The sequence below is a fragment of the Panthera leo genome, chromosome A2 (genome assembly GCF_018350215.1).
Source record: "Panthera leo isolate Ple1 chromosome A2, P.leo_Ple1_pat1.1, whole genome shotgun sequence".
Taxonomy (NCBI): Eukaryota; Metazoa; Chordata; class Mammalia; order Carnivora; family Felidae; genus Panthera; species Panthera leo.
In genome coordinates this window covers 16,082,275-16,109,192 of record NC_056680.1, presented here as the reverse complement: position 1 = coordinate 16,109,192, position 26,918 = coordinate 16,082,275, and the positions used below count along the sequence as shown (strand labels likewise).

At 43.9% G+C, this 26,918-nt stretch overlaps 1 protein-coding gene across 1 annotated transcript; it reads left to right on the top strand.

The window, feature by feature from the left end:
• Positions 1-3,056: 3,056 nt before the first annotated feature.
• LOC122214267 (putative serine protease 46) lies at positions 3,057-26,514 on the top strand. The gene is made up of 5 exons (XM_042929112.1): positions 3,057-3,701; positions 5,877-6,054; positions 6,235-6,494; positions 7,280-7,440; positions 26,097-26,514. Exons 1-5 carry the CDS (start codon positions 3,620-3,622, stop codon positions 26,343-26,345), a joined length of 930 nt encoding a protein of 309 aa, XP_042785046.1. The 5' UTR covers positions 3,057-3,619; the 3' UTR covers positions 26,346-26,514.
• Positions 26,515-26,918: the final 404 nt, after the last annotated feature.

Here is a 26,918-nt window from a genome sequence, read left to right as displayed (position 1 = left end):
CCGTGCTGAGCGTGGAACCCGCTTGGGAAACTCGCTGTCCCTCTCTCTCTGCACCTCCCTGCTCAAAATAAATAGATAAACTTTAAAAAGAATGATTATTTTTTGTATAGAATTTATTTCAAAATATTTTGCAACCCAGACTTTCCACCATATCCTATTAATCTGAAAAAGCGATGGTTTGTTATAATTGGGGATTACACAGGGAACAATTAGGCAAAACTTATCAGTAAATATCGTTGCTAACCCTCATGCTATACTTCTTATTTAATGCAAGGTGTACATGGAAGGGTGCTCTTTAATTTCCTGATGGATTGTTTGGGGGAGGATGGGGACTTCCTTTCTTCTCCGCTATTAAAACTTATATCACAATGTGGATTTAATTACTGTTGTGTTTTGGAACTTATTGGGGTTTTATTTGTGCCTAGTATTTGGTCAGTTTTTGGTGAGTGTTTCATGTGTGTTTGAAATGAAAGCATTGTGTCTTTTGAAACAATGTTCTAGCCGTAACTGCCTGAATCAGGTTTGTTGATCGTATTATTCAGATCTTTTCAACACTTCAGATATCTTATGTCAACAATCAGTTGATTTCTGAGAGGTTTATTACCACAAGAGTTAAGATTTCTTTAGGGGCGCCTGGGTGGCTCAGTCGGTTGAGCCTCCGACTTCGGCTCAGGTCATGATCTCGCGGTCTGTGAGCTCGAGCCCCGCGTCGGGCTCTGTGCTGACAGCTCGGAGCCCGGAGCCTGCTTCCGATTCTGTGTCTCCCTCTCTCTCTGCCCCTCCCCCGCTCATGCTCTGTCTCTCTCTCTGTCAAAAATAAATAAACATTAAAAAAAAAGACTTCTTTTTCAGTTCTAGTAATTCTTGCTTTCTCTTTCAAAGCTATGTTGCTAAGAGAGCAAAGTACATGTTCACTGTACCATTGTGGTGGCTTATACCCTATCCATATAAAATGTGCCTTTGATGGTATTTGCTTTTTCAAAGATCTGGATCACAGCATCCATTCCTAACTCTGCTGTTCTAACTGATGAGGGGATATATAATTTTATGTTTTGTATGTTTCCTAAAGGTTTTCCTTGGATTTATTTTAGACCTCTTGTAGTTTCTTGGTTTGAGCATTTAATTCACTTTCATTCTTTGTTATTCAATAATAAATACCTTTAAGATTGTGGATTTGCCTTGAACACACCCAGTAAGTTTTTAACGCATTGCTCTAATTACTAACATTTTTCTAAAGAGTTTATAGAATGTTATTTCTTCAAAATAAGTTAACGAAGTTTATTTTTAAAAACTTCAGATAAGTTGCTCACTCTTGTTACTAAATCTTTGTTTCATTGATTGCATCATGGTATAAAAGTGTGGCCCAGAGTGTTCAGCTTTTAGGGAAGTTATTGTGGTGTTCTTAGTAGCCTAGTGTGCGGTTGATTTTTATAGAAATTCCATCCCCCAAAGACGGAATTGGAGAAGGCTGTCCCCTACAGGTGAGGTTTTTCAGTTTGTCACATATCGCTGATTGACTTCGCTTTCTAGGTTTGATGCAATGTGATCAGTGGACAGAACTCTACGGTGTTACGTAGTCATTGGCATTTTCATCTTCTCCCAACACAAAGTAACTTTCTTTTTCTGTTTGAAGCTTTTGTCCTGAATCACATTTGTTTGTTTCTTTCTTTCCTTCTTTCCTTCCTCCTGCCTTTCCTCCTTTTTTAGCTTCACACCCAGTGTGGAGCCCAACGTGGGGCTTGAACTCACAACCTTGAGATCAAGACCTGAGCTGAGATCGAGAGTCAGACGCTTAACTGACTGAGCCACCCAGGCACCCCCTGAATCACATTTCTAGAGATAAACGTTGCCATTTCTATTTTCACTTGTATATACTCACTATATTTCTGCCTGTCTTTTTGCTTTCAACTGCTTCATGTCAGTATGTTTTAGGTGGGTCCCTGATAAGTAGCACATGAGTAGACTTTTTTCCTACCCATTGTAAGAATCTTTTACTTTTAAAAGTAGAGGGTTGTATTCACATTGGTAATGATGATAGATATGATGGTCTTCATTGAACTGTCTTATTTTGTTTCATTGATCCCCTCAGAGTATTATTTTCCACAAAGGCAGAAGAGTAGATAGGGTTTTTCTTCTCCGGATTTTCTTTTCTTCCTTTCTTCTTTTTTCCCCCCCTCTCCCTCCTACTCCCTGTTTCCCCCTAGGGTAAATCTGATTGTAGGGATAATCATTTCCTTGATTTTCTGCCATGTGTCTCTGTTTTTGGTTTCATACAGTATGTACCTTTTTGTGTCCGACTTCTTTCCCTCAGCAGTACGTTGATGGGATTGGCCGTGTTGCTGCGTGTGGTGGTCCACTTTCGTTTGGGTGAGTAATTGTGAGCCTCCATCCCGCCTTTTTTTTTTTTTTAATTAAAAAAATTGTTTTTGACATTTATTTATTTTTGAGAGAGCATGAGCAAGGAGGGAGGGGCGGAGAGAGAGGGAGACACAGAATGGGAAGCAGGCTCCAGGCTCTGAGCTGTCAGCACATGGGACCTGACATGGGGCTCGAACCCACGAACTGTCAGGTGCTTAACCGACTGAGCCACCCAGGCGCCCCTTCCATCCCACCTTTGGTGGCTGTTGGGTAGTTTCCGGTTGGGGCTCTATTCAGCAGCACTGCCGTGAGCCATCTCTTGGATCTTTCCTGCTGTATCTGTGCATGCCTGTTTGGAGGGCACACAAGCAGAAGGGGACGTGCAGGTTGTGGGGCACATACTTTGCTTTACTATATGATCCCGGAGTGGGGACACCAGTGGCCTGGACCATCCCCCTCCCCCAGCAGTGTTGGGAGCAGCTTTGTTACCCTGAGTCCTCGGCAGCAGTGGTGATGGGGTGCGGCAGAAGGGAGTGGTCCTAAAGGACAGTGTGAAGAGCATGGGAACACTGGGGAGGGACCTCAGTGGGGTGGTGGGAAGGGGACCCAAGTCATTTATTCTGATGACTCATGAAGACCCAGGCCTACAAGCTGCTTCCTCTTAAGAAGCCACCTTCCAAGGCCTCAAACACTGGGCCTCCCTCTACCCAGGAGCTATTTTCTTGAAAATGCAGAACCTGGGGGAAAAAGGAAAACTCCAGTTCCATTTAGCCACCCACAGCAGGAACTAGCCATCCCCTTCTCAGTGCCTCAGTTTCCACACCTCCTGGGTGCCCTGAAGAAGGTTTCATGAAGGAGATTGGACTGGGCACTGGGATCCACAGGTGCTGTCATGGGCTCAGGATTGGGCATAGAGGGGCAGCATCAAGACCAAGGCTGAGCCCGGGGGGTACTGTTGTGGGCCAGATGGCAGGTGCTGTCATGGGCTCAGGGTACCAGAAGCATCATTCCAGGGAGGTGCCTAGCAGCAGCCTCCGTTGTGGTCCCAGCGGGACCTTGCCATGACCGCACTATCTCCTTCTCAGGATCCTGCCGCTGCCTTAGCTGGGTGAGCCCCAAACCCTGGGGCAGAGACCCAGTCCCTGCTACCATGAATAAACGAACCGTGAGTTCTAGAATTCTCACACAGTAGAGATGCTCTGCCCCACCCTGCCCCCACGTCCTATTATGAGGGCCAGTGTAGGTCAGGCACCTGCTAGCCATGGCATGTGGGCCAGGAGATCTTCAGAGCCTCACATCTCCATTTTCTTCTGCCAAACTTGGAAATTCCCTCTTTTCAGAAGGTAGGGCTTTTGGGACATGGGAGAGGGGCAGGGGAGGGGGTGTCTTTGCCTGGGTTCTGTCCTCCTTTCTGAATTGGCCCATATCCTGATGGGCACATCCTCACCAGACTGCACAGTGTACCAACTTAGGGGCCCAGATAGTGTCGAAGCACTTCCAGTTGGCAAGGGTGACCATGAACACGAGGGAAGAGTCTTGTTAGAAATCGGGGAACAAGCTAACAGACGGGGATCAGATGAGCTTGTTTGGGAGGTGCAATCTAGGAGAACCAGGACTTAGGATGACAATGTGTGAGGTATGAGTGACTGTTCACCCTCTGTAAGGTCTCAACACCCTGTGAGGTGGCCTTTACCAGTGTCTCCATTTCACAACGGGAAACCAAGGCCCAGGGGACTTAGGTGGCTTGTGGAGCCAGGGTTCAATACTGGTTTTCAGTAGACTCTAGCCACTGAGTGTTCCCTGTGTGTGTGATGGTGTCTATGGCGAGGTTGATCCCCGACACCTCACACCCCCAAACAATCCATCATGGCTCCCCTCTGACTGAACCGCTGTCCTTGGTGCTGGCACCTGATGCTGGCATCTCCAGGCTGAATCCTGCAAATCCTTTGTAAGGAGGTGGGAGTCTGTGTTTTGGATGTGAGCTCTGAGGAGTGTTGTTCCCCGAGCCCGGGGAACACACTGAGGGTGTGGAGTGTAGCGGCGAAGCCCAACCCCGCCCCCTAGGACTGTCACTTTTTAGGTGGTGAGGCTCATTCTGCAGGACCTTGGCTCCATGGGGCCCTCAGCTTTGTGAGAAAGGAGAGGGCAAGCCTCTGGAACTCCTCTTCCCTCCCAAAGTGGAACAGCCCCCATCGGGGCAGGCTGTAATCCGAATCACAAGGTAGCCACGGACCTACCACAGCATGTGAGAAGAGCTGGAAATGCGGCTCCCCCTTGGGGGGAATGGAAAATAGGACAGCAAGCCATTGGATAGGGACATGGGCAAGAATGGAGCCTTGAGAAAGCAAGGCAGGACAAAACTCAGTGGAGATGTGGGGGCCCTTGGGGAAGACCCTGGCTGAGGGTAAAGGTATTTATCCGTGGAAGTCTGTGGCAAGGGAGCTGACCATCTACACCTGATGGTACCAGGAGCCCTGGGACATAGCAGAATGAGCCAAAACATCAATGATGTGTGTGGAGGGGTTTCTGTGAGGCAGGGCACACCAGATGTTTCCACTAATGTGTCGGGGTCATCATAGGCTATTAACCTTGTCTGTTTATCAGTGGACCCCTCCACCGCCGTCGTGGACCCTCCCTAGGCAAGGACAGGCCTTGGTTACTGCTGCTGAGTCCCTGATGCCCTGCTTGGCATTGCACACTGAGCTGCTGAGGGAAACAGACTTTCTGGAATCATGCCAGCTTCTGACGTCGTAAACACATGTCTAGCTTTGCCTCCATGAGGATCTGTGACTGCATGTTAGCAGCTTGTTGGCCAGTCCGACCTTGACAGCAGGCTACATACAAAAAACCCTTTTTATTTGTCTTTAATCTTGGTCTCCAACCTTTGCTGCAGAATCTCTCCCTCTCCTGTCCTCGATGTTCAGTTATTAAATACCAGTCCGAGATGGTCCAGTTCAAGATCTCAGTCTTAAACCGGTTCAGTGCAGCTCCTTCTTCTCCCACTCCTGCTGTTGGGGGTGGGGCGGGGCAAGGAGGGGGTTGACAAGCATCTCTACTCACTTTCTCATATGGTCACAGAGAGCACATCTCGGGGAGGTGACCTGCGAAGGCAGGCGCTGGAGTTGTACCAGGCGACATCACTGTCCATTGCTTTCTGACCACAGCCGTAAGCCGTCCTGCTCACTTGTGCCCCATCACTTATCCCTTGACTGGCAACTCGCTCCTCGGATGAGTCTCCTCCTTCACTGCCCTAGCCATCTGCTTGTGTAAACGAGTGGGCAGAGAGAAACCCTGGGGGTGGTGGCCGTCCAGTTCCCATTGTGTGGGGGACTGCTTTAACATGTGGGGCATCTGTTGCCTCTAGGCCTTTGTCATTTGCAGGGCTGTATGCGAAGCCCTTCCCCACGTGTGTGGTGGCCAGAATGTGGCTCTCTCTTCCTCGATAGTCTGCTGCCGTGTGCAGTGGTCTTGAGAGTCTGCACAGGCCTGGCATGGCCCCCTTTCTACTTTTTCCTTAGAGCCCTGGTTCCAGGCCTGTGGTCACACCAACATCGCCTGCAAGATGGTGAAGGGGAAGCTGGTAGAGGTAGGCAAGTGGCCATGGCAGGTGAGCATCCTGTTTCTGGGCGCGTACATCTGCAGCGGCTCCCTCATCCACCATCAGTGGGTCCTCACGGCCGCACACTGCCTAGAGAGGTCAGTCGGGGTGGCCAGCCGTTCCCGGGGGCTTTGCTTTCTGGCATGGGGGGTGGTGCCCAGTAGATCTGGGGATCTGGGAGTAGGGGTCTGGCTGGGTTACCCTGTGCTCAGTCTGTGTGTCTGCAACCACGTATGGCCTCACTGCTGGCAATCTGCCTCCTACCTATGGCCCTGTAGATCCAAGGACCCCAAAAAGTACTCCGTGAGGGTGGGAGTCCAGCAGGTCTCAGGAAACGGCACTTGGCTCCTGCTCACTCGCATCGTGATCCACGAGGATTTCCACAACCTCCTATCCCAGGACATTGCCCTCCTGAAGCTGAGGGACCCCATCTCCTGGTCCCCCCTCATCCAGCCTGTCTGCCTACCCAACACCAAATTCAAGCTCTCGCTCGGGACCATGTGCTGGGTGATCGGGTGGGGACATAAAAATGAACAAGGTGAGTAAAGGCAGGCAGAGGTCCCAAGACTGCAGCCTCTTCGGAACACAGCTCTGACGTGGGCTCGTTTGTTCATTCCCTTCTTCACTCGTTCAGTCCCTCAGCGAACATTCCCGAGCACTTACGCACGCTACACACTATCCTGACCTTTGCTGATAGGAAGAGATCCATAGTGCTCTAGTGTAAAGGACGCACATGGGCTACGTGGGCCTCAGTTCCCAGAGTTAAATCCAGTGCCAACCCCTCACCTTGCAGCATGGCAGGGAAATTAATCCTGGGCCACTAATGGGATTCCCTGTCTACAAGTGGCACATGGGCCATGATCTCGGGAAGTATTGAGGCACTGGACAGCCATCATACATACTTGTTACCTCAAGGCACCAATAATTCCTGGTTGGTGCCACCCTAGAGTCCTAGAATCGAGGAGTGTTTGTGGGATCCTGCCCTCCAGGGGATGGCACATTTTGGGCTCCTGGGTCTTGACACCTTGGCAGGTAGCCGTGGAGCAGGGTTTCACCCTTGTTGAAACCTGAACTATTGCAGTAGTCTCTCCTGGTCCTCATTCAGGGCTTAGATGCTGCTCTGAGCCCCCTGGGAGGCTTTTGCTTGGTCTTTCTAAGGAGTTTGAGTGTTTCAAAAGTCAGGCTGTGGGATGGGGCCTTTATAAATTACCATCCCGGGACAGTAGCCCTGTCTCACAACCCTAGTGAATGTGGACAACTTCAAGACGGAGATGTGTCAAATAGTTGAAGGGATGATGAGGCAGGATCTCTCTGTCTCTTCAGAAACCTCAAGTACCCCCTACAGTCTTCAGGAGGTGGCTGTCAGGATCATTAGCAACGGTATCTGCCGTCAGCAGTACCAGTTTCTCTTCTTGAAGAAAGAGAAGTTCATTGGGAAGGACATGCTGTGTGCCTCCTCAGAATTGGGCATGGACTCTTGTCAGGTGCGGGGTGTGTGGCCCACGGGAGGGAGGGGACTTTCAGGGATCACGTCTGCCTTCTCACACGGCACTGGGTGACCTGAGGAAGATCTCCTTTCCTTGGCCTTCAGTTTCCAAGTCTGTAAAATAGGGTGAAAAAACTCCTTGTGCCTGTCCACAATAATGGTAATAATGGCAATGCTCTTCAGGTCTCTTGGACATTTCTGAACATCAGTCACATGCCCAGATGTGGGCCCGGTGCTGGCAGAACTGGTTTTCATAAATGGCATCGTTCCGTAAGCGTGTGTCTGTCTCTCGCATCTCCGGTTCAACATTGTTTTTGAGATTTATCCCTATTGAAAAGTGCAGCTCTCATTCATTAATTGACATCTCGAGCTAGGATATTCTCTTGTGACCATGGCACAATTTCTACACTCTATTGTTTATAGCATTGAGGTGGTTTTCAGGGATTTTTTCATATCACAAACCGCTGCTCTGAATATTCTTACACACATCTCCCTACTTACGTGTTCCAGAATTTCTCGACAGGATGTGTCCTGCAGGGAACTGGGGGGGTCATAGGCTGTGCATGCCTTCATCTTTAATAGTTTTTGCTGGGGCGCTGGAGGGCTCAGTTGGTGGAGCATCTGACTCTTGATTCAGCTCAGATCATGATCTCATGGTTCATGAGTTCGATCCCCACATCAGGCTCTGCGCTGACAGCATGGAGCTTGCTTGGGATTCTCTCTCTCTCTCTCTCTCTCTCTGTGCCCATTCCCTGCTGTCTCTCTCTCAATAGAAAAAAAATATTAAGGGGCGCCTGAGTGGCTCAGTCGGCTGAGCGTCTGACTTCGGCTCAGGTCATGATCTCACGGCTTGTGGGTTCGAGCCCCGCGTCGGGCTCTGTGCTGACAGCTCAGAGCCTGGAGCCTGCTTCGGATTCTGTGTCTCCCTCTCTCTCTGCCCCTAACCTACTTGCATTCTGTCCCTGTCTCTCTCAAAAAAATAAATCAAACATTAAAAAAATTAAAATTGTTATTGCCAATTGTTTTCCAAAGGGATCGTGTTAATCCATATTCTTACATCAGTGTTTGAGAATTCTGTTCCATATTGTTGGCAACATTTTTGGTATTGTCAGACTATAAAACGTTTTCCATCCTGTTAGATGAGAAACAGAGCAATAGTATCCCGTTGTGGTTGCAGCGTGTGTCCCCAGTGACCAGTGCAGCTATGCGTCGCTTCCTGTGTGCATTCTCCATTCGTGATTCTTCTTCTATGAATCACTTACTCAGCTGTTCTGCACATTTTCTATTGTTTGCCTTTTTCTTTTTATTATATTTTATATTTTGGATCTTGGTTCTGTGTTCCTTGTGTATATGGCCGATATCTTGTCCCGGTTTTTAAATTTATCTTTTCATTATGTTTACACTGTCCTTTGCTGAGCAGCAGTTTAGATTTTATTGAAGTCAAGACCAGATGGACTTAATATACAGAAAAAAAATATATATGGAACATTCCATCAAAAAACAAAAGACGGCAGCATGCACTTCCTTTTCACGTGCACATACAACATTCTCCAGGAGAGCTTGATCACATGTTAGGCCACAAAGCAAGTTTCAGTGAATTCAAGAAGACTGAAACCCTATCAAGCATCTTTTCTGACCACAACAGTATGAAACTAGAGATCAGTGACAAGAAAAACAAAACAAAACCAGAACTGGAGAAAACAGAAACGCGGAGGCTAAACAACACGCCGCCAAATAAATAACAGGTCAATGAAGAAATCAAAGAGGAAATTAAAAAATACCTCGAGACAAATGAAAATGGAAATACAATGGTTCAAAATCTTTGAGATGCAGCAAAAGCAGTTTTTTAAAAAATTTATTAAGTGTTTAATTTTAATTCCAGTATGGTTAACATACAGTGTTATATTAGTTTCAGGTGTACAATATAGTGATTCAACCATTTCATACATCATGACTCAGTGCTCATTATGATAAGTGTACTCTTAATCCCCTTTATCTGTTCCACCCACCCCCCACCCACCTCCCCTCTGACATGTTTTATTTTAAATGAATACCCTCAGTTAAAGTTACCGCTTTTTTCCAACAAGAACATTTTTTCTACTTGAAGCATATTTCAGAATATATGGTTCTAAAAGATAAATATAAAACATTCCACCCAACAAAAATAGAATACACATTTTCCTCAAGTACACATAGAAGAATCCTCTGGTTAAATCCCACAAAAAGAGACATAATAAATATTACAAATTTAAGAAGACTGAAGTCATACCAAGGATAGTTTCCAACCACAGTGGTATAAAACTAAAGATCAACAACGGTAAAACGAAGCTGGAAAATCTACAATGTGTATATTAAATATTTAATATGTAAATATTAACACACTACTGCACAAGCAATGGGCCAAATAAGAAATAAAATGGCAAATTAAAATATGTCTCAAAAGAAAGGAAAATACAATATTTCAAAACCTATGGGATGCAGCAAAAGCAGATGTTAGAGTGAAATTTATGCTATAAATGCTCGTATAAAGAGGAAAAGTTCAAATAAACAACATTACACCACAAGGAACCAGAAAAAGAAGAAACAGCTGAGATTTAGTAGAGGAAGGAGATACCAAAAAAATCAGAAATAGAGACCAGAATAAACAATAACATAACACTGAAAGTAATGAGCAGTTTTTCCAAAAAAAAATAAACAAAATTGGCAATGCTTTAAAAAGCAGTTCTAAGAGGCAAGTTTATAGTAATGCAGGCCTACATCAAGAAACAAAATCTGAGATGATCTAACTTTACACCTGAAGGAACGAGAATAAGAACAAAGGAAGGAATAAGAACAAAGTAGAAGGAAATAATAAATATTGGAGTGATATAAATAAAATAGAGACTGAAGAAACAATAGAAAAGATCAATGAAACTAAGAGCTGGCTCTTTGAAAATGTAAAATTGATAAACTTTAGCTAGACTTATCAAGGAAATGAGAGAAGACTCAAAATCAGAAATGAAAGAGAAGTTCAACCAACACCACAGAAATACAAAGAAAATGGGTAAATTCCTAGAAACATACAATCTTCCAAGAATGAGTCAGGAAGAAAAAAAAAATTGGAACAGGCTGATTACTAGTAGTGAAAGTGAATCAGTAATCAAAAAACTCCCAACAAACAAAAGTCCAGAACCAGATGGCTTCACAGATGAATTCTATCAAACATTTAAAGAAGAGTTAATACCTATCTTTCTTAAAGTATTCCAAAAAATTGAGGAGGAAAGAACGGTTCCAAATTTATTCTACAAGGCCAGCACTACCCTGATACTAAAACCAGACAAAGACACTCTAAAAAAAAGAAAATTACAGACCAATAGCCCTGATGAAAATAGAAGCAAAACTCCTCAACAAAATCTTAGCAAACTGAATTCAATAATACAGGAAAAGGATCATTCACCTGATCAAGTGGATTTGTTCCAGGGATGCAAACATGTTCAGTATCTGCGAATCAATCAACATGATATACCACATTAATGAATGAAGGATAAAAATCATATGATCATCTCAACAGATGTAGAAAAAGCATTTGACAAAATTCAACATCCATTCATGGTAAAAACTCTTAGCAAAGTGTGTATAGAGGGAAGATACCTTAACATAATAGAGACCATATATGACAAACCCACAGCACATCATACTCAGTGGTGAGAAGCAGAAAGCTTTTCCTCTAAGGTCAGGAATGACAAGGATGTTCACTTGCCAATTTTATTTATTTATTTTTTATTTTTAAAAATTTCACCTGGTTTTTACTTTATCTTGCTGCTTTTATGCAACAGAGTACTGAAGATTAGCCACAGCAATCAGACAAACAAAAGAAATAAAAGGCATCCAAATTAGTAAGGAAAAAGTAAAACTGTCACTATATGCAGATGATATGATACTACATATAGAAACTCCTAACGACTCCATCAAAAAACTGTTAGAGCTAATAAAGAAATTCAGTAAAGTTACAGGATACAAAATATAAAGAAATATGTTCCATTTCTACACACTAAAAATGAAGTAGCAGAAGGAAATTAAGAGAACAGCTCCATTTATCATTGCATCAAAAAGAATAAAATACCTAGGAATAGATTTAACCAAAGGTAAAAGACTTGTACTCTGAAAACTATAAGACACTGATGAAAGAAACTGAAAATAACACAGATAAATGGAAAGATATACCATGCTCATGGACTGGGAGAATTAATCATTAAAATGTCCATACTATCCAAAGCAATCTACAGATCTGATGCAATCCCTATCAAAATACCAATAGTAATTTTTGCAGAATTAGAATAAAAAATACTAAAATTTGTATAAAACCACAAAAGATCCAGAATGGACAAAGCAGTCTTGAGAAAGAAGACAAAACTGGAGGTATCACAATCCCAGATTTCAGGCTATACTACAAAGCTAGATTAATCAAAAGAATATGGTACTGAAACAAAAATAGATACAAATCAATAGTTAATCAAAGGAGGCAAGAATATACCATGGGGAAGACTGTCCCTTCAATAAATAATGTTGGGAAAACCAAACAGCTACATGCAAAAGAATGAAACTTGACCACTTTCTTACAACATACACAAAAATGAGCCCCAAATGGATTAAAGATCTAAAGGTAAGACCCCAAGCCATAAAACTCCTAAAAGAAAACATAGGCAGTAAACTCTTGCACATCAGTCTTAGCAGTTTGTTGTTGAATCTGCCCCCTCAGGCTAAGCCAACAAAAGCAAAACAAAATTAAGGCAATTGGGACTACATCAAACTAAAAAAGCTTCTCACAGCAAAGGAAAACATCAACAAAATGATAAGGCAACCTACTGAATGTGAGAAGGTATTTGCAAATGATATTTTTGAGAAAGGGTTGGTATCCAAAATATGTAAAGAACTCCTACAACTCAACACCAAAAACCAAAACCAAAAACCCACCCAAAAAAACCCTCCAAAAAACTCAGTCTGATTTAAAAAATGAGCAGAAGACCTGAATAGACATTTTTTTCCAAAGAAGACATACAGATGGCTAACAGACACATGAAAAGATGCTCAACATCACTCATCATCAGGGAAATACAAGTCAAAACCACGATGAGATACCGCCTCACACGTGTCAGAATGGCTAAAATCAACAACATAAGAAACAACAGGTGTCGGCAAGGATGTGGAGAAAGCGGAACCCTCTTGCACCATTGGTGGGAATGCAAACTGGTGCAGCCACTGTGGAAATAAGTATGGAGTTTCCTCAAGAAGTTAAAAATAGAACTGCTCTATGATTCATTAATTCTCCTGCTGGGCATTTATCTGAAGATAGTGAAAACACTAATTTGAAAAGACATATGCCTCCCTATGTTTATTGCAGCATTATTTACAATAGCCGAGATACGGAAGCAGCCCAAGTGTCCATCCATAGATGAATAGATAAAGAAGACATCCAGTGTAGTTTTGGACTTTTTAATTTTCTTTTAAAGCTTATTTTGAGAGAAAGAGAGCACGTGTGAGTGGGGGAGGGGCAGAGAGAGAAGGAGAGAGAGAATCCCAAGCTGGCTCTGCACTGTCAGCATGGAGCCCTATGCCGGGCTCGAACTCACAGACCTTGAGACCATGACCTGAGCCAAAATTCAGAGCCTCACATTTAACTGACGGAGCCACCCAGGCGCCCCTTACTTTTTTCTTTTCTAATGAAAGCATTTAAGGCTACACATTCCCCTCTTAGTAAATGCTTTAGCCTAATGCCACATATTTTAATATGTAGCATTTTTACTGTTATCCGGCTCTAAATATTTTCTATAATTCCCATTCTTATTTCATTTTGACCCACGACTTATTTAGAAGTGTGTTTTTTTGATTTTCAAATACATGTGTACTTATTTGTTTTGTTAATGATTTCCAACCCAATTTCTGTGTGGTCATAAAATAGGCTCTATGGCGATACCAGTTATATGGAATATGTTGTAACTTGCCTGGCAGCCTGGTATGCAGTTAAGTTTTAAACATTTATTTCATTATTATCTATTTCTATTAATTTTTCTTCTGCTTCCCTTGGGCTTGATTTGGTTATCTTTTTCTGTCTTCTTGGACAAAAGGATTTACCCTTTCTAGTTTTGCATTTGAAGTATTTAAAACCATAAAATCATCTTTTTAAAAAAATTTTACTTGAGAGAGAGAGAGAGAGAGAGAGAGAGAGAGGGAGAGAGAGAGAAAGGGACAGAGAGGGAGAGAGAGAATCCCAAGTAGGCTCCACACTGCCTGTGCAGAGCCTGGCACGGGACTTGATCTTATGATCATGACCTGAGCCGAAATCGAGAGTTGGACGCTTAACTGAGCCACCCAGGTGCCCAAAACTTATCTTTTAATTAAACGTTGGTTTCATCTCTTAAATTCTGTACTGTTGTGATTCAATTATCAATTATCTTAAATAATATGTATATATTATTTAAGAATATATACATATAGTGTGATTTGAAAGGAAATGGATGCATTGCCTTTAAAAAGTAGTACATAAATGCAAAATTTAGAAAATGAGACTCTCCTATAATCAAACTCTCCAGAAATTTCCACCCTAAGTTATTTAGCTTCTATCCTTAACATTTCTTTTCTATACATATATGAAACCCTAAATAAGTTTTAGGGTTGTTTTCTAGTTTTTATTTATTTCTAACTTTTTTAATATTTATTTTTGAGAGAGACAGAGACAGAGAGCAAGCGGGGGAGGGGCAAAGACACACACACACACACACACACACACACACGCACGCACAGAATCTGAAGTAGGCTCCAGGCTCTGAGCTGTAAGCACAGAGGCCAACACTGGACTCAAACCCACAAACCGTGAGATCATGACCCGAATGAAGCTGGACGCTTAGCCAACTGAGCCACCCAGGAGCCCCTCTAGTTTTTATTTTTAATGAAAGATTGTATTATAATTTTATTCAACTTTTTTACTTTCACTTGAAATAGATCTTGGACTGTCTTGGACTATCTATATAAATGCCTTCCATTCTCGCTGAATACTGAATAGTAATTCTTTCATATTGCTGTGTCTTGATCTATTTAACCATTCTACTGATAGACATCTGAACTCATTTCAATATTTTTCTGCCATGCTAGAGTAAAAATCTTTGTTCATAGATCTTTGCACATTTGTTCAAGTATTTCTCTAAAATAAATTTTTAGAAGTGTAATTACAAGAGCAGTTGTATGCACATTTAACATTTTAAGAGATACAGACAAATTAGCCTCCTCAAATATTTTGACCCATTTACACTAATACCAACAGTATATGAGTGCCCTTTTCTCTACGTCATCATCAGCATTAGGCATTATTTTTATTTTAACTTTTGTTCCTCTGGGAGACTAAAACTTTTACTTTTGCTTTAATTTCCATGAAATCGAGCAATTTTGTAAATTGCCGGTGCAACAGGATATTAAATAGGAAGTTTCAGTGAAGTCATCAAAATACAGTATGTATCAGGGTTCAAAGATAGTTGTGTGACATTCCACTATGTGTACATACCAAAGGGTCAAGAGAGTAGAGTGGGAGGTGATTTTATGAGGAGGATTTCTCTGGAAAGAGCTGCTCCTGTGTGCTCACCCTTCTCTCTTTAAGGGATGGGGGTGGGGTGTCAGATCTCCTGGGAGGGGTTTCAACAAGATCACTCAGGGAGTGTGATATGTGCCCACTCAGGGGCGGAGTCAGCTGTCAATCTGCTCAAGACCCAGAGAGCAGGAAGTACCTGGGGGATAAGCTGGTTTTCTTGCTTCCCCACCCTCCAGCTTTAACTTCGGCAGGTTCAGGAAACAGGTTAGCAAGATGGGGTTGGAGCCGTTGCTGAAGGGAAGGAACAGGAAGGGAGGGGGGGAGAGGGGAGCGGATCTGGCTTCCTCCTTCCCAGGCGTCCAAGAGCCTTAGACAGCAGTGGGGAAAAGTTCTTACTTTAAATCAAGTCTGGCGTTGTAATTATTGTGTGGGAACGCATATTCTGATTTCTGAACTGAGATATGTTTATGTGACAGTGTCCTCATAGCGCCTATGATTACATTAATCACAGGGAGCAAAACCTTCTGGTTCTGCCCAAGTGTTTACCCAGGGTCAGAGAAAGAACTCACCTTCTAAATCAATTGTAAAATGACAAAGGGAGTCTAGATAAAGATGCTTGCTGTGTTCAGTGTACCATTTACACTTTTCCCTGCCATTGGCTCATGATTTTCTATTAAACTACTTTTGTTTTTATTGATTTGTAAACACTCTGGATATTATGTGCTGTAGTAATTATCAGGAAGGAGCATCATGTCTTTTCAACTTAATTTAAAATGGTGTATATATATGTGTGTATCTATACACACACACACACACACACACACACACACACATATACATACATATACACGTATGGGGAAAGATTATAAAACAAATATGGTACAACATGAACAATTAGTAAATCTGGGTAAAAATATTATACTTGCAACTTCTCTGTGAGTCTCAAATTATTTCAAAATAAAAAAGTTATTAAAAACTTTGGGAACTGGAAATTTTAACCGTTTATAACATGGTTCACAATATTTTGCCCTATTTGTCCATCATTTGCCTTTTTTCAGTGTGGATTTTTTTTTCCATAGAGTCATTTAAAATTTTATCATTATTTCCCTTGATGATAGTGATTTTTGTGCTAGGCCTAGAAGTACCCTTCCCACCCTAAGATAAATTATTCACTCATACGTGTTCTCAATTCTTTTCTTTAAATATTTTAATTTTGTTTCATCTGGAAGGTCGAGAGAAGGCACCCACTTTATTTTTCTCTAAACATAGCCAGTTATGTAAATTATCTTTTATTGAATGCTTTTAATGTGTTTTGGGGCAATGAATAGAAATGCCCCCTTTAGGGGAGCCTGGCAGGCTCAGAAGAGTGTGTGACTATTTTTTTTTATTTTTTTAATTTTTAATGCGTATTTATTTTTGAGAGAGAAAGGGAGACAGAGCGTGAACAGGGGACAGAGCGTGAGCAGGGAGGGGCAGAGAGAGAGGGAGACACAGAATCTGTGTCAGCACAGAGCCCAAGAGCCCGATGTGGGTCTCGAACTCACAAACCATGAGATCGTGACCTGAGCTGAAGTCAGATGCTCAACCGACTGAGCCACCCAGGTGCCCCGAGCATCCACCTCTTGATTTCAGCTCAGGGTCATGGGATTGAGCCCTGTATCCGGCCCTGCACTGAGCCCTGAGTGTGGAGCCTGCCTGGAATTCTCTTTCTCCCTCTGCCCTTCTCCCTGGCTCGCACTTGCTCTCTCTCTCTAGAATATAAAACAAAGTTCCTTTTTTAAAAAAAGCACAGTGTCTCCTGGAAGACAGACTAATTGTTCTGAAATATAGTTCTTACACTGTAGTAGACAAGAAAAATAAGAAGTACACATGTTGAAAAGAAGGAGGTAAATTGATTACTGTTTATAGATGATGGTCTCTGGACCTACAAAATTAAAGAGAATCAACTAGATCCAGAAAGGATGATTGTTACAAGGTAAATACACACACACACACACAAACACACACACACACAATATATATATATATATATATATATATATATATATATACACACACACACACACACACACACATTTGTAAATATATATATTTACCTTGTATATATACATGTATTTGTATATACATATACATATATATTGTGTATATATATATTACCTTATAATATATTTACCTTGTGTACATATATACATATATATATAGTATGTGTATACATAAATATATAGAAATATAATGTATATATATAAATATGTGTATATAAATGTATATATATTTAAGCAGAAAATATAATGAAAGAAAACATATTGCTCACAGCAGAGATACAAAACACATAAGCATATACTTAAGCAGCATCAGGCAGTAACTATATGCAGAAAGCTGTAAATCCCTCGCTCTAGACAGAAAGAAATAGAACAAAATAGTCTATTTCCCCTAAGTTAATCTATTAATTTCCACCAACATTGCCACATGATTTTCTTTTTGACATTATTCTAAAATTGTTCAGTTGGAATGAACGTGGGAGAACAGCCAGGCAAATTCTTTGAAAGGAGGATAATGAAGGAGGACTTGCCTTACCACATACAAAAGAAAAACAAGAATTCAAAAGCTACAATAATTTAAGAGTGGTGTTGGCAAAGGAATGAGACTGCAAGAGGCAGAAACAGACCAAAACAAGATGGGAATGTAGGATATAATAAAGGGGGCATTTCTTTTCTCTCTCTCTCTTTTTTTTTAAGGTTTTATTTTTTTTTATTATTTTTTTATTATTATTTTTTTTAACATTTATTTATTTTTGAGACAGAGAGACAGAGCATGAACGGGGGAGGGTCAGAGAGAGGGAGACACAGAATCTGAAACAGGCTCCAGGCTCTGAGCTGTCAGCACAGAGCCTGACGCGGGGCTTGAACTCACGGAGTGCGAGATCATGACCTGAGGTGAAGTCGGCCGCCCAACCGACTGAGCCACCCAGGCGCCCCTAAGGTTTTATTTTTTAAGTGGTCTCTATAGTCACTGTGGGGCTCCGACTCACAACCCTGAAATCAAGAGTCGCACACTCTTGGGGCACCTGGGTGGCTCAGTCAGTTAAGCATCCGACTTCGGCTCAGGTCATGATCTCACGGTTTGTGAGTTCAAGCCCCGCATCAGGCGCTCGGGCTCTGTGCTGACACAGATTCTGTGTCTCCCTCTCTCTCTGCCCCTCCCCCGTTCATGCTCCATCTCTCTCTCTCTCTTCAAAAATAAATCAACATTAAAAAAAATAAAAATAAAATAGAGTTGGATGCTCAACCGACTGAGCCACCCAGGCATCCCGTATGCCATTTTGTTTTAAGTTTGTTTCTTGTTCAACAGCATAAACCTGGATGCTGTTTTTGTTGGTACATCTGGGAGAATATCCTTTAATCCATCTACCAAAAAGAATGTTGCGTTTTGTTCCCCCACCTTGCATTTTGTGTTGATTTTGTTTTCCACTCCACCTTTCTGCTGTTGGTTTGCAATTTGTCATGTCTCAATTTCAGTCTGCTACCGGTCACCTTGCATTTTCCATGCTCATATTTAACATTTAATATTAATATATGAACACCCAGAGTTCATTGGCATCTTCAGCTTCCTCCTCAGCAGGATGAGACCTTCCTTTCATTTTCACTTTCTTCACTTCCATCCCCAGACTCATCCTCTTGTTGAAAAGGGTGAGCTGAACTCTTCTGTTCTACCTGAGAGTTTTTAGTTGACTCTCTGGGGCTTTCCAGGCCTACACTCCTATGAGCTGCCATTAGCAATGATTTTGCCTCTTTTATTTCCACGATATTTATTTTTTTCATTGCCTTGGGCACTTCTCCTCTGAACGACCTGGAATGGAGCTGTGTTTTTTCTTGTTGCCAACCTTCTTGGATGCGCTTCTCACACTTGATCATGAAGCGTGGTGCTCATCTGGCATATCGTCTTTCAGGGAGAGAGCCACTCCTTTCTGTTCCGCTATGGCATTTTTACCTCAGGAATGAATGCCCTGCTTCCTAAAATGTGTTTTCTGTAGCTGTCAGGATGACTCCATGCTCTGATGGGATGTGCTGAGTCAGCTCCATGAACAGATTCCCTCAGGTCTGTGTCCCCTGCGTGCAGGATCGCCCTCCCCCGCTCATGGTGTACTTTTTTTTCCTTCATAGGTCGGATTCAGATTTATAATGTCTTGTTTTAGAACGTGTTTCATTTGTTCCTTCATCCAACAGACACCCCGTGCTGGGCCCCGGGCCAGGCACAGGACAGTGTGGGTGCAGGGCCCAGGAAGGGTACTGACCTGGGAAGGGAGTGTCCCGTGGGGCACCATCCACACAGCACGACCCACACGGCCTTTGTGTTTTGTCTTCTTCCTCCAGTGAGGCTGGGCTCCTTTTAAAGGCGTGTTGAGAAAGGCACCCCCTGTATCAAGGCATAGAATCAAGACTACGCTTCCCTTGAAAAATATTAGTCTGTGTTCTGGAACATTTGAAACAACATAAATTACCTGCTCCTTGAATGCCGGGGAGAAGTTACCCAGGAAACCACGTGGGCCTGTTTTCCTTTGAGGGGTAGTTTCTGGACAGTATTTCAAGTTGTTTTGCCCATGGTTATTGGACTTACATGATTTGCATTTTCTTAGAAATTACTCATTTCATCCAGAATTTAAATACGTAAAGAGGAAGTTACATTCTTCAGATTCTGAGGGAGTGTATTTTCCCTGGATGCAGTTCTAGCCTCTTTTCTACTCATGCCACAAAGCATTTGCATCTCCTTCTCTTTCTGTTTTTCTTGGAAAGATTTACAAGGTGCTAATCAATTTTGTTGTTTAAAAAAATTTTTTTTAGTGTTTATTTTTTGAGAGAGAGTCAGAGCGTGGGCAGGGGAGGGGCAGAGAGAGAGGGAGACACGGAATCTGAAGCAGGCTCCAGACTCTGAGCTGTCAGCACAGAGCCCGACGCGGGGCTCGAACGCACAGACCGCAAGATCATGACCTGAGCCGAAGTCAGACGCTCAACCGACTGAGCCACCCGCCCTCCCCCTATTTTGTTGTTTTTGAAGAACGACCTCTTGATTTAACTTCTCAAGGCTCTGATTTTCTGCTTTCTAATGCATGGATGTTCTCCTTTTTGTCTTTATTAATTCCTTTTCAAGTGTCTTGAGCTGAATGTGCAGGGATACATAATTGATGATAATAATGAATAACTTAGCTTCATTCTTTCTTGTTCGGTAAAAATATTTAGACTGGGACTCTTCCGTGTGCAGTTCAGGCCCCTATCCCCCGGACTTTGCCACATGTGGTATTCTTTTTGCCCTACACAACAATCGTGGGTTTTAATTCTGTTTTTACTTGAACGTTTTTGAAAATTAACTTTTCCTTTGATGGGGTAGTTCCCATTTTGTTATGGGCTCTGGTTTTATTTCATTGTGGTAAGAGAATGTCCATTTTTGAGAATTCTCTCTCTCTCCACTATTCTGAGTTCTCTTTTTCTCTGAGCTCCCAGAGTCCAGTAAATCTCTCTCGGGGAACGGCCCTCACGTTATCATTAGCTTGATTATCAGTGTCTTGATTTTCCCCTTCATCTTTCATATTCTTGCCCTGCAAAGGCACCTACTCAAATCTCTTTCTTACAGCTCTTTAAAGATGTCTGTATCTCTGGAAAATGCATAGTGTTGCTGAATGTGTATTTTAACTTGCATAAATGATATTGTGCTACATACCCCCTCCTGCATTTGTTTGCTGAGGAGTCTCAATTTGTTAGAGAATCCACATGAAATGGTTTTATTTTTTCAAGTCACTCCCCTCCACATGTCCTATGTCAAAGCTTCTTCCCTCCCCCAAACATCATTTGGGGCAGAGTATACAGTTTTCAGTCACTTTTAGTTACTGTACACCCTGTCTGATTACAAGTCTCGATTTAAAAATCAATTTGATTTAAACCTTGCCAAGTTCGACCACATCTCCCTCCTCCAGTGCTCCTGGGGGATGAGGGGTTCCCTGCCTTGCCAAACTGTCAGGGAGCTGGCAACTGGAGTGGACACTCTTGTGTCTCCCTCAACTCTTTTTCTACCTCAGCTTTTTTTTTCAACTCTTTTTTTTTAAGTTTATTTATTTTGAGAGAGAGAGAGAGAGCATGAGAGGGCATGTGCACAAGCCGGGCAGGAGAAAGGGAGTGAGAGAATCCCAAGCAGGCTCCACACCAGCGCCGTGGAGCCTGACGTGGGGCTCAATCTCACAAACCATGAAATCATGACCTGAGCCGAAACCAAGAGTCAGACGCTCAACTGACTGAGCCACCCAGGTGCCCCATTTCCCCCCAATTCTATATGCATGATCACTGCTTCCCCATCCCCTCACTTTCAATCTGCATGCATCTTTCAATCTGAAATGAGTCTCTTGTAGGCAGTATACAGATGGCTCTTGTTTTTTTGTCTGTTCCATCACTGAATGTGACAGAGCATTTAGTCCATTTACATTCTAAGTAATTAGTGGTAGCTATGTATGTGTTGCCATTTCGTTAACTTGTTTTATGGTTTTTGTAGTTCTCTGATTTTTTTCTTACTCTCTTCTCTCACAGTTTGCTGGCTTTTAGATATGCTTGGCTTCCTTTCTTTTTGTTTTTTGCATATCTATGACCAGTTTTTGATGTGTGTTTGCCATTAGAGTTGTATGTAACATCTTCTGCATATAGCAGTCTATATGAAGTTGATGGTTACCTAAGTTTGAACCCATTCTTTCTTCTTCTCCCCGCTACCACCCCACATTTTAGGTAGATGGTGTCATACTTTACATCCTTTTATTTTGTGAGTCCCTTGACTGATTTTTATAGATATAGATTTTACTGTTTTTGTGGTTCCTACTTTTCTTACTCCCGCTTATGGTCTTTCCTTTCCACTTAAAGCATCCCCTTTAACATTTTGTATAGGGCTGGCTTGGTGGTCCACCCCCATCAACCTTCAGTTTGTTCTCTGTATTTAAGAGTCTCTGATGGTTTGCCTCCCTCTCTGTTGGTAACTATTTTTTTCTTTCCCTTCCCCCATGGTCTTCTGTTAAGTTTCTCAACTTCCACATGTGAGTGAAATCATATGATATTTGTCTTTCTCTGACTGACTTATTTCACTTAGCATAACACCCTCCAGTTCTATTCATGATGTTGCAAATGGCAAGATTTAATTCTTTTTCATTGCCTAGTGGTAGTCCATTGTATGTATATACCACATCTTCTCCTTTTTTTTTTTAATGTTTACTTATTTTTGAGAGGTATAGAGACAGTGCACGAGCAGGGAACGGGCAGAGAGAGAGGGAGACACAGAATCCGGAGGAGGCTCCAGGCTTCGAGCTGTCAGCACAGAGCCTGACATGGGGCTTGAACTCATGATCCACGTGATCATGACCTGAGACGAAGTTGGATGCTCAACTGACTGAGCCACCCAGGGGCCCCTATACCACATCATTCATTAGTTGATGGACATTTGGGCTCTTTCCATAATTTGGCTATTGTTGATAGCGCTGCTATAAACATTGGGGTGCATGTTCCCCTATGAATCAGCATTCCTGTATCCTTTGGATAGATTCCTAGTGGTGCTATCGTTGGGTTGTAGGGTAATTCTATTTTTCATTTTTTGAGGAACCTCCACACTGTTTTCCAGAGTGACTGCACCAGTTTGCATGCCCACCAACAATGCAAGAGGGTTCCATTTTCTCCACATCCTCATCACCATCTGTTGTTTCCTGAGTCGTTAACTTTAGCCACTCTGACTGGTGTGGGGTGGTATCTCAATGTGGTTTTGATTTGTATTTCCCTGATGATGAGTGATGTTGAGCATCTTTTCATGTGTCTGTTGGCCACTTGTATTTTTCTCTCTCCTGTTCAGCTTGATTGCTTTCCATAATTCTGTACTCCGGGTCACTGATCCATTCTTCTGCTTCCTCTAGTCTACTATTAATTCCCTCTAATGTATTTTTAATTTCATTTATTTGAGTTTTTTATCTCTGATGGATTCTTTTTTGTTTTCTGTCTCTTTGTTGAGGGGGTCACTGGGGTCCTCCAATCTTTTGTCAAGTCCAATGAGTATCTTTATGACCATTACTTTGAATTCTCTATCAGACATATTATCTCTATTTTGTGTAGCTCCCTTCCTGTGATTTTGTCCTCCTGTTCTTTCACTTGGGACATATTCCTCTGTTTCCTCATTTTGTCTGACTCTCTGTCTGTTTCTTTGTGTTAGGAAAGTCAGCTGTGTCTCCTGTTCTTGAAAGTAGCAAACTTATGAAGAAGAGGTCCTGTTGTGCCCTGCACTGCAATATCCCCTGTTCACCAGAACCTGGCACTTCAGGGGTGTCCCCCATGTGTGTTGTGTGCACCCGACTGTTGTGGCTGAGCCATGTTTGCCTTCAGTCCAGTCACCTGCAATGGCCCTCTTTGCCTGTTGTGGGTAGGGTTTGGTCTCTGTGTTGTTAGTGGGTCAGTCTGGGGCTGCCTTCAGCTTGAGTTGAGTCAGTCCAGGCGTTTGCAAGAACTGTGGTAGCACTGAATCGCTGGGTATTTTCCCTGTGTCATCCCCTGAAAACTTTCATCAGTGGGTGGAGCCTGCAGTCAGATCAGATGTCTGCCCTCAGTCCACTGCTGGGGCCGCTGATGGACTGGTATGTGTGGTTATCTTCCCCTCTCCCTGGGGCAGGAGTCACCTTGGAGTGGTACTGGCACCCTGCTAGGGTGTGGCACTGCTTTGGATGGTCTCCTGCCAAGGGCGTGTTGGAGGGAGTGTGTCTATAGGAGAATGTGGTGTGGGGTGCCCAATGCCGGCAAGGCCTGTGCTCGTCACTGCAGGAGGATGAGCTGTGGCTGCCTGGGAAAACTGCTGAGGCCAGCTGGGATAGAGGGGGCATGTCCATAGGACAATGCAGGGGTGAGGTGCACTGTTTGCAAACTAGGTGGAGAGTGTTCTCAATGAGCTGGTTCCCGCAGGTGTCCATATATCTAGGCTGGGGGGTAGGAGAGGCAGGCGGCACCTGCCAGCCCTTTTGTTCCTGGAGAAGTCTCCCAAAGATCCCTGCCCCTCCAGCACACACTCTGAGATTAGTAAGTACGTCTCCTTTTCGTATACCCTAGGTGTTTTTTAAGCTGCTCCTTCTCTGCTGTATCTCCCTGGCTGTTTGTTATGCCATCTCTTTAAGAGCAAAGGCTCAGTTTCCTATTACTCTCTGGCTCTCCCAGAGCTGAGCCACTGATTTTTAAAGTTCTATTAAGCTCTACCGCTTGTAAGAACCAACAAAGTTAGGCCCCTCTAGTTTTCAAAGCCAAATGTATGAGGATGATTCATTTTCCCGGTGGGGATCCCCTGTGCCTGGGGTGCCTGGTGTGGGGTCTGCTCCTCTCCCTGCCCTGCACCTGGGGCATCCCTTCCTCCCACAGACAGTATTGCAGGTCAGTTTGGCTCCTGATTGGCTGTCCACCCTTCCTACCCTCTTCAAGGTGACCTTTTCTCTGCATTTAGCTGTGGTGAGTCTGTTCTGCCAGGCTTTGGGTCATTTTCTGGTTTATTTACTCTGATGTGGGTGTTCTCTAGGTGTATCCGTGGGACGAGGTGAGCCCAGGATCCTCCTACTCCCATCACCTTCCCCAGAAATCTCCCAAGTCTCTTTCTCTGCTTGTTACTGTTCAGGGTGTCCTTACATATACTAAATATTGACCTCTAGTTGGTTTTAGACCGAATAAATGCCCTATCTTAATTCATCATCTATCTTCAATGAGCTATGGTGTCCTTCACTGAACAGTCATAAATTTGATGTACTTAAGCCCAACACATCTCCCTTCTTCAAGTTTGTAGGTTTTGAGTCTTATGTAATTTTTAAAAAATGTTTATTTTTGAGAGAGAGAGAGAGAGGGAGAGAATGAGTGGGGGAGGGGCAGAGAGAGAGGGAGACACGGAATCCGAAGCAGCTCCAGGCTCTGAGCTGTCGGCACAGAGCCCGACGTGGGGCTCGAACTCACGGACCGTGCGATCATGACCTGAGCCGAAGTCAGATGCTTAACCGACTGAGCCCCCCAGGCGCCCCGAGTTTTGTTTTAAAACATATGCTTCGGGGTGCCGGGTGGCTCGGTCGGTTAAGCGTCCGACTTTGGCTCAGGTCATGATCTCACGGTCCGTGAGTTCGAGCCCCACGTCGGGCTCTGTGCCGACAGCTCAGAGCCTGGAGCCTGCTTCGGATTCCTTGTCTCCCTCTCTCCCTGCCCCTCCCCCACTCATGCTCTGTCTCTTTCACTCTCAAAAATGAATAAATGTTAAAAAAATTTAAAAAAACCCATATGCTTCATCTTAAGTCAAAGTCATGATCCTACATGTTTTTAACGAGCTTTACCTTTTTAACTTTTCACATTGAGGGTTTTAATTCCTCTGAGGTTTTGTTATGGCAGGCAGCACCCAAGTTCATTTTTCTTCATCAGTTTCCCCACCATTACAAGAGACCACTTTTCTCAGAACTTTCTGGAACATGTGCCACATCTCCTCACATGCAGACATCAGGCTGGCTCTCCATTGCATGATTGGTCAATTTTCCTATTTTTATGCCAGTGCCACAGTTTCTGTAATCACAGCTTTGAAATATATGTAACTCTCTGCTAGGTCAAATCTACCACCAGCCGGACTTTCCAATTTGCTCTTTTTTCTCAGACCTGTCATGGAATTCATGGCCCAGTGTCCTTCCATATCAACTTTAGAATGCTTTGCACAACAAGGAGGGGGCTGGTTTGCATTTCAAACCGCTCACTCTGCAAGCAGGAGTATAGGAAAGAAGGTGGTCAAGGGCAACACCTTGGAGGCCTCCCATGAGTTAAGGGAGGACAGAGGTAGAGGACCCGGGGGTTCTGGTCAGAGAGGTCGCAGGAGAAGGGAGGGAGAGGCCAGTGTGGTCCTGAGCCGGGGCCCCGGTGCCGAGCTTTTGTGCCACAGAGCAGGCTCATAGCCATGTGACCAGGGACAGCACTTGCCTAACACAGCTCATGCTAAGCCTGTGGCCCAGGAAGGTGTGAATTTCGGCAGGGCCTGCAGCGAGGCTCTCCCCTCCTGCCGCTTCCCTCACGTCTCCCCCCTCCCCTCCACAGGCTAACTCTGGCAGCCCCCTCGTGTGTCAGGTGAACAACTCCTGGATCCAGGTGGGGGTGGTGAGCTGGAGCTTTCTCTGCAACCGGCGACGCTTCCCAAGCATCTATACCAGCACCCCCCACTTCACCTACTGGATCCAGAAGCAGATCAGTGACATGAGGTTCATCAGCAGGGCCAGCGCTGCCTTCCTGAGCCCGGTCACTGGCCACATCCTGCTGGTGTCCTTGGGCTCCATGTGGCTCCTGTGAGCGGTGTTTCCAGGGCAGGCCCGCCCGGAGGCCACTTCTTCCTCCCTCCGTCTGCCCTCAGGAGAAGTGGAGACCCAGGGGACACGTGACATCAGGGCAGAGCACCCTTGGGGGAGGGTCCAAGAGCTGCTGTGTTCAGAGTTGTTCAATGAAGATGCTCTTGAGTTTTGCGCCACAGAAATCATCATCTTTCTTCTTGACTGTGGCCAGAACCCTCCGGAGCCTCCGCAGCCCCGGGGGGCCTGTCTGTCCTCTCAAGGGGAGCCTTTCCTGAGGGGCTTACTTGTGCTTTGTGCTGGCCATGTTTCCCCCCTCGGGGCTGCGCTCTCCCCTTCTGCCAACTTTGGGGTGGGACTCTGTGACCCCAAGCCCTGCTTAATCCTGTCGCCACCTCAGCAACTCCCCGGGTCCCCATGGCCCTCCCTGGGGCCTCTGACGAGAGTTTCCCTCGGGCCTTCCTAAGAGAATTTGGCCTCTTCCCAAGAAACTCACAATGACCAGATCTGCATTTATGGACTTTGTTCCAGAACCTGTGAGCCTCTCCCAACCCTTCAGATCCCCCTAAGGGTCTAC

What these genes read in the sequence shown, in the direction of transcription:
- LOC122214267 (XM_042929112.1), top strand. Translation starts at nt 3,620, where the DNA reads ATGGCATGTGGGCCAGGAGATCTTCAGAGCCTCACATCTCCATTTTCT. An exon ending in AAATTCCCTCTTTTCAGAAG is followed by an intron (nt 3,702 to 5,876) that starts GTAGGGCTTTTG and finishes CTTTTTCCTTAG; the next exon opens with AGCCCTGGTTCCAGGCCTGT. An exon ending in GCCGCACACTGCCTAGAGAG is followed by an intron (nt 6,055 to 6,234) that starts GTCAGTCGGGGT and finishes ATGGCCCTGTAG; the next exon opens with ATCCAAGGACCCCAAAAAGT.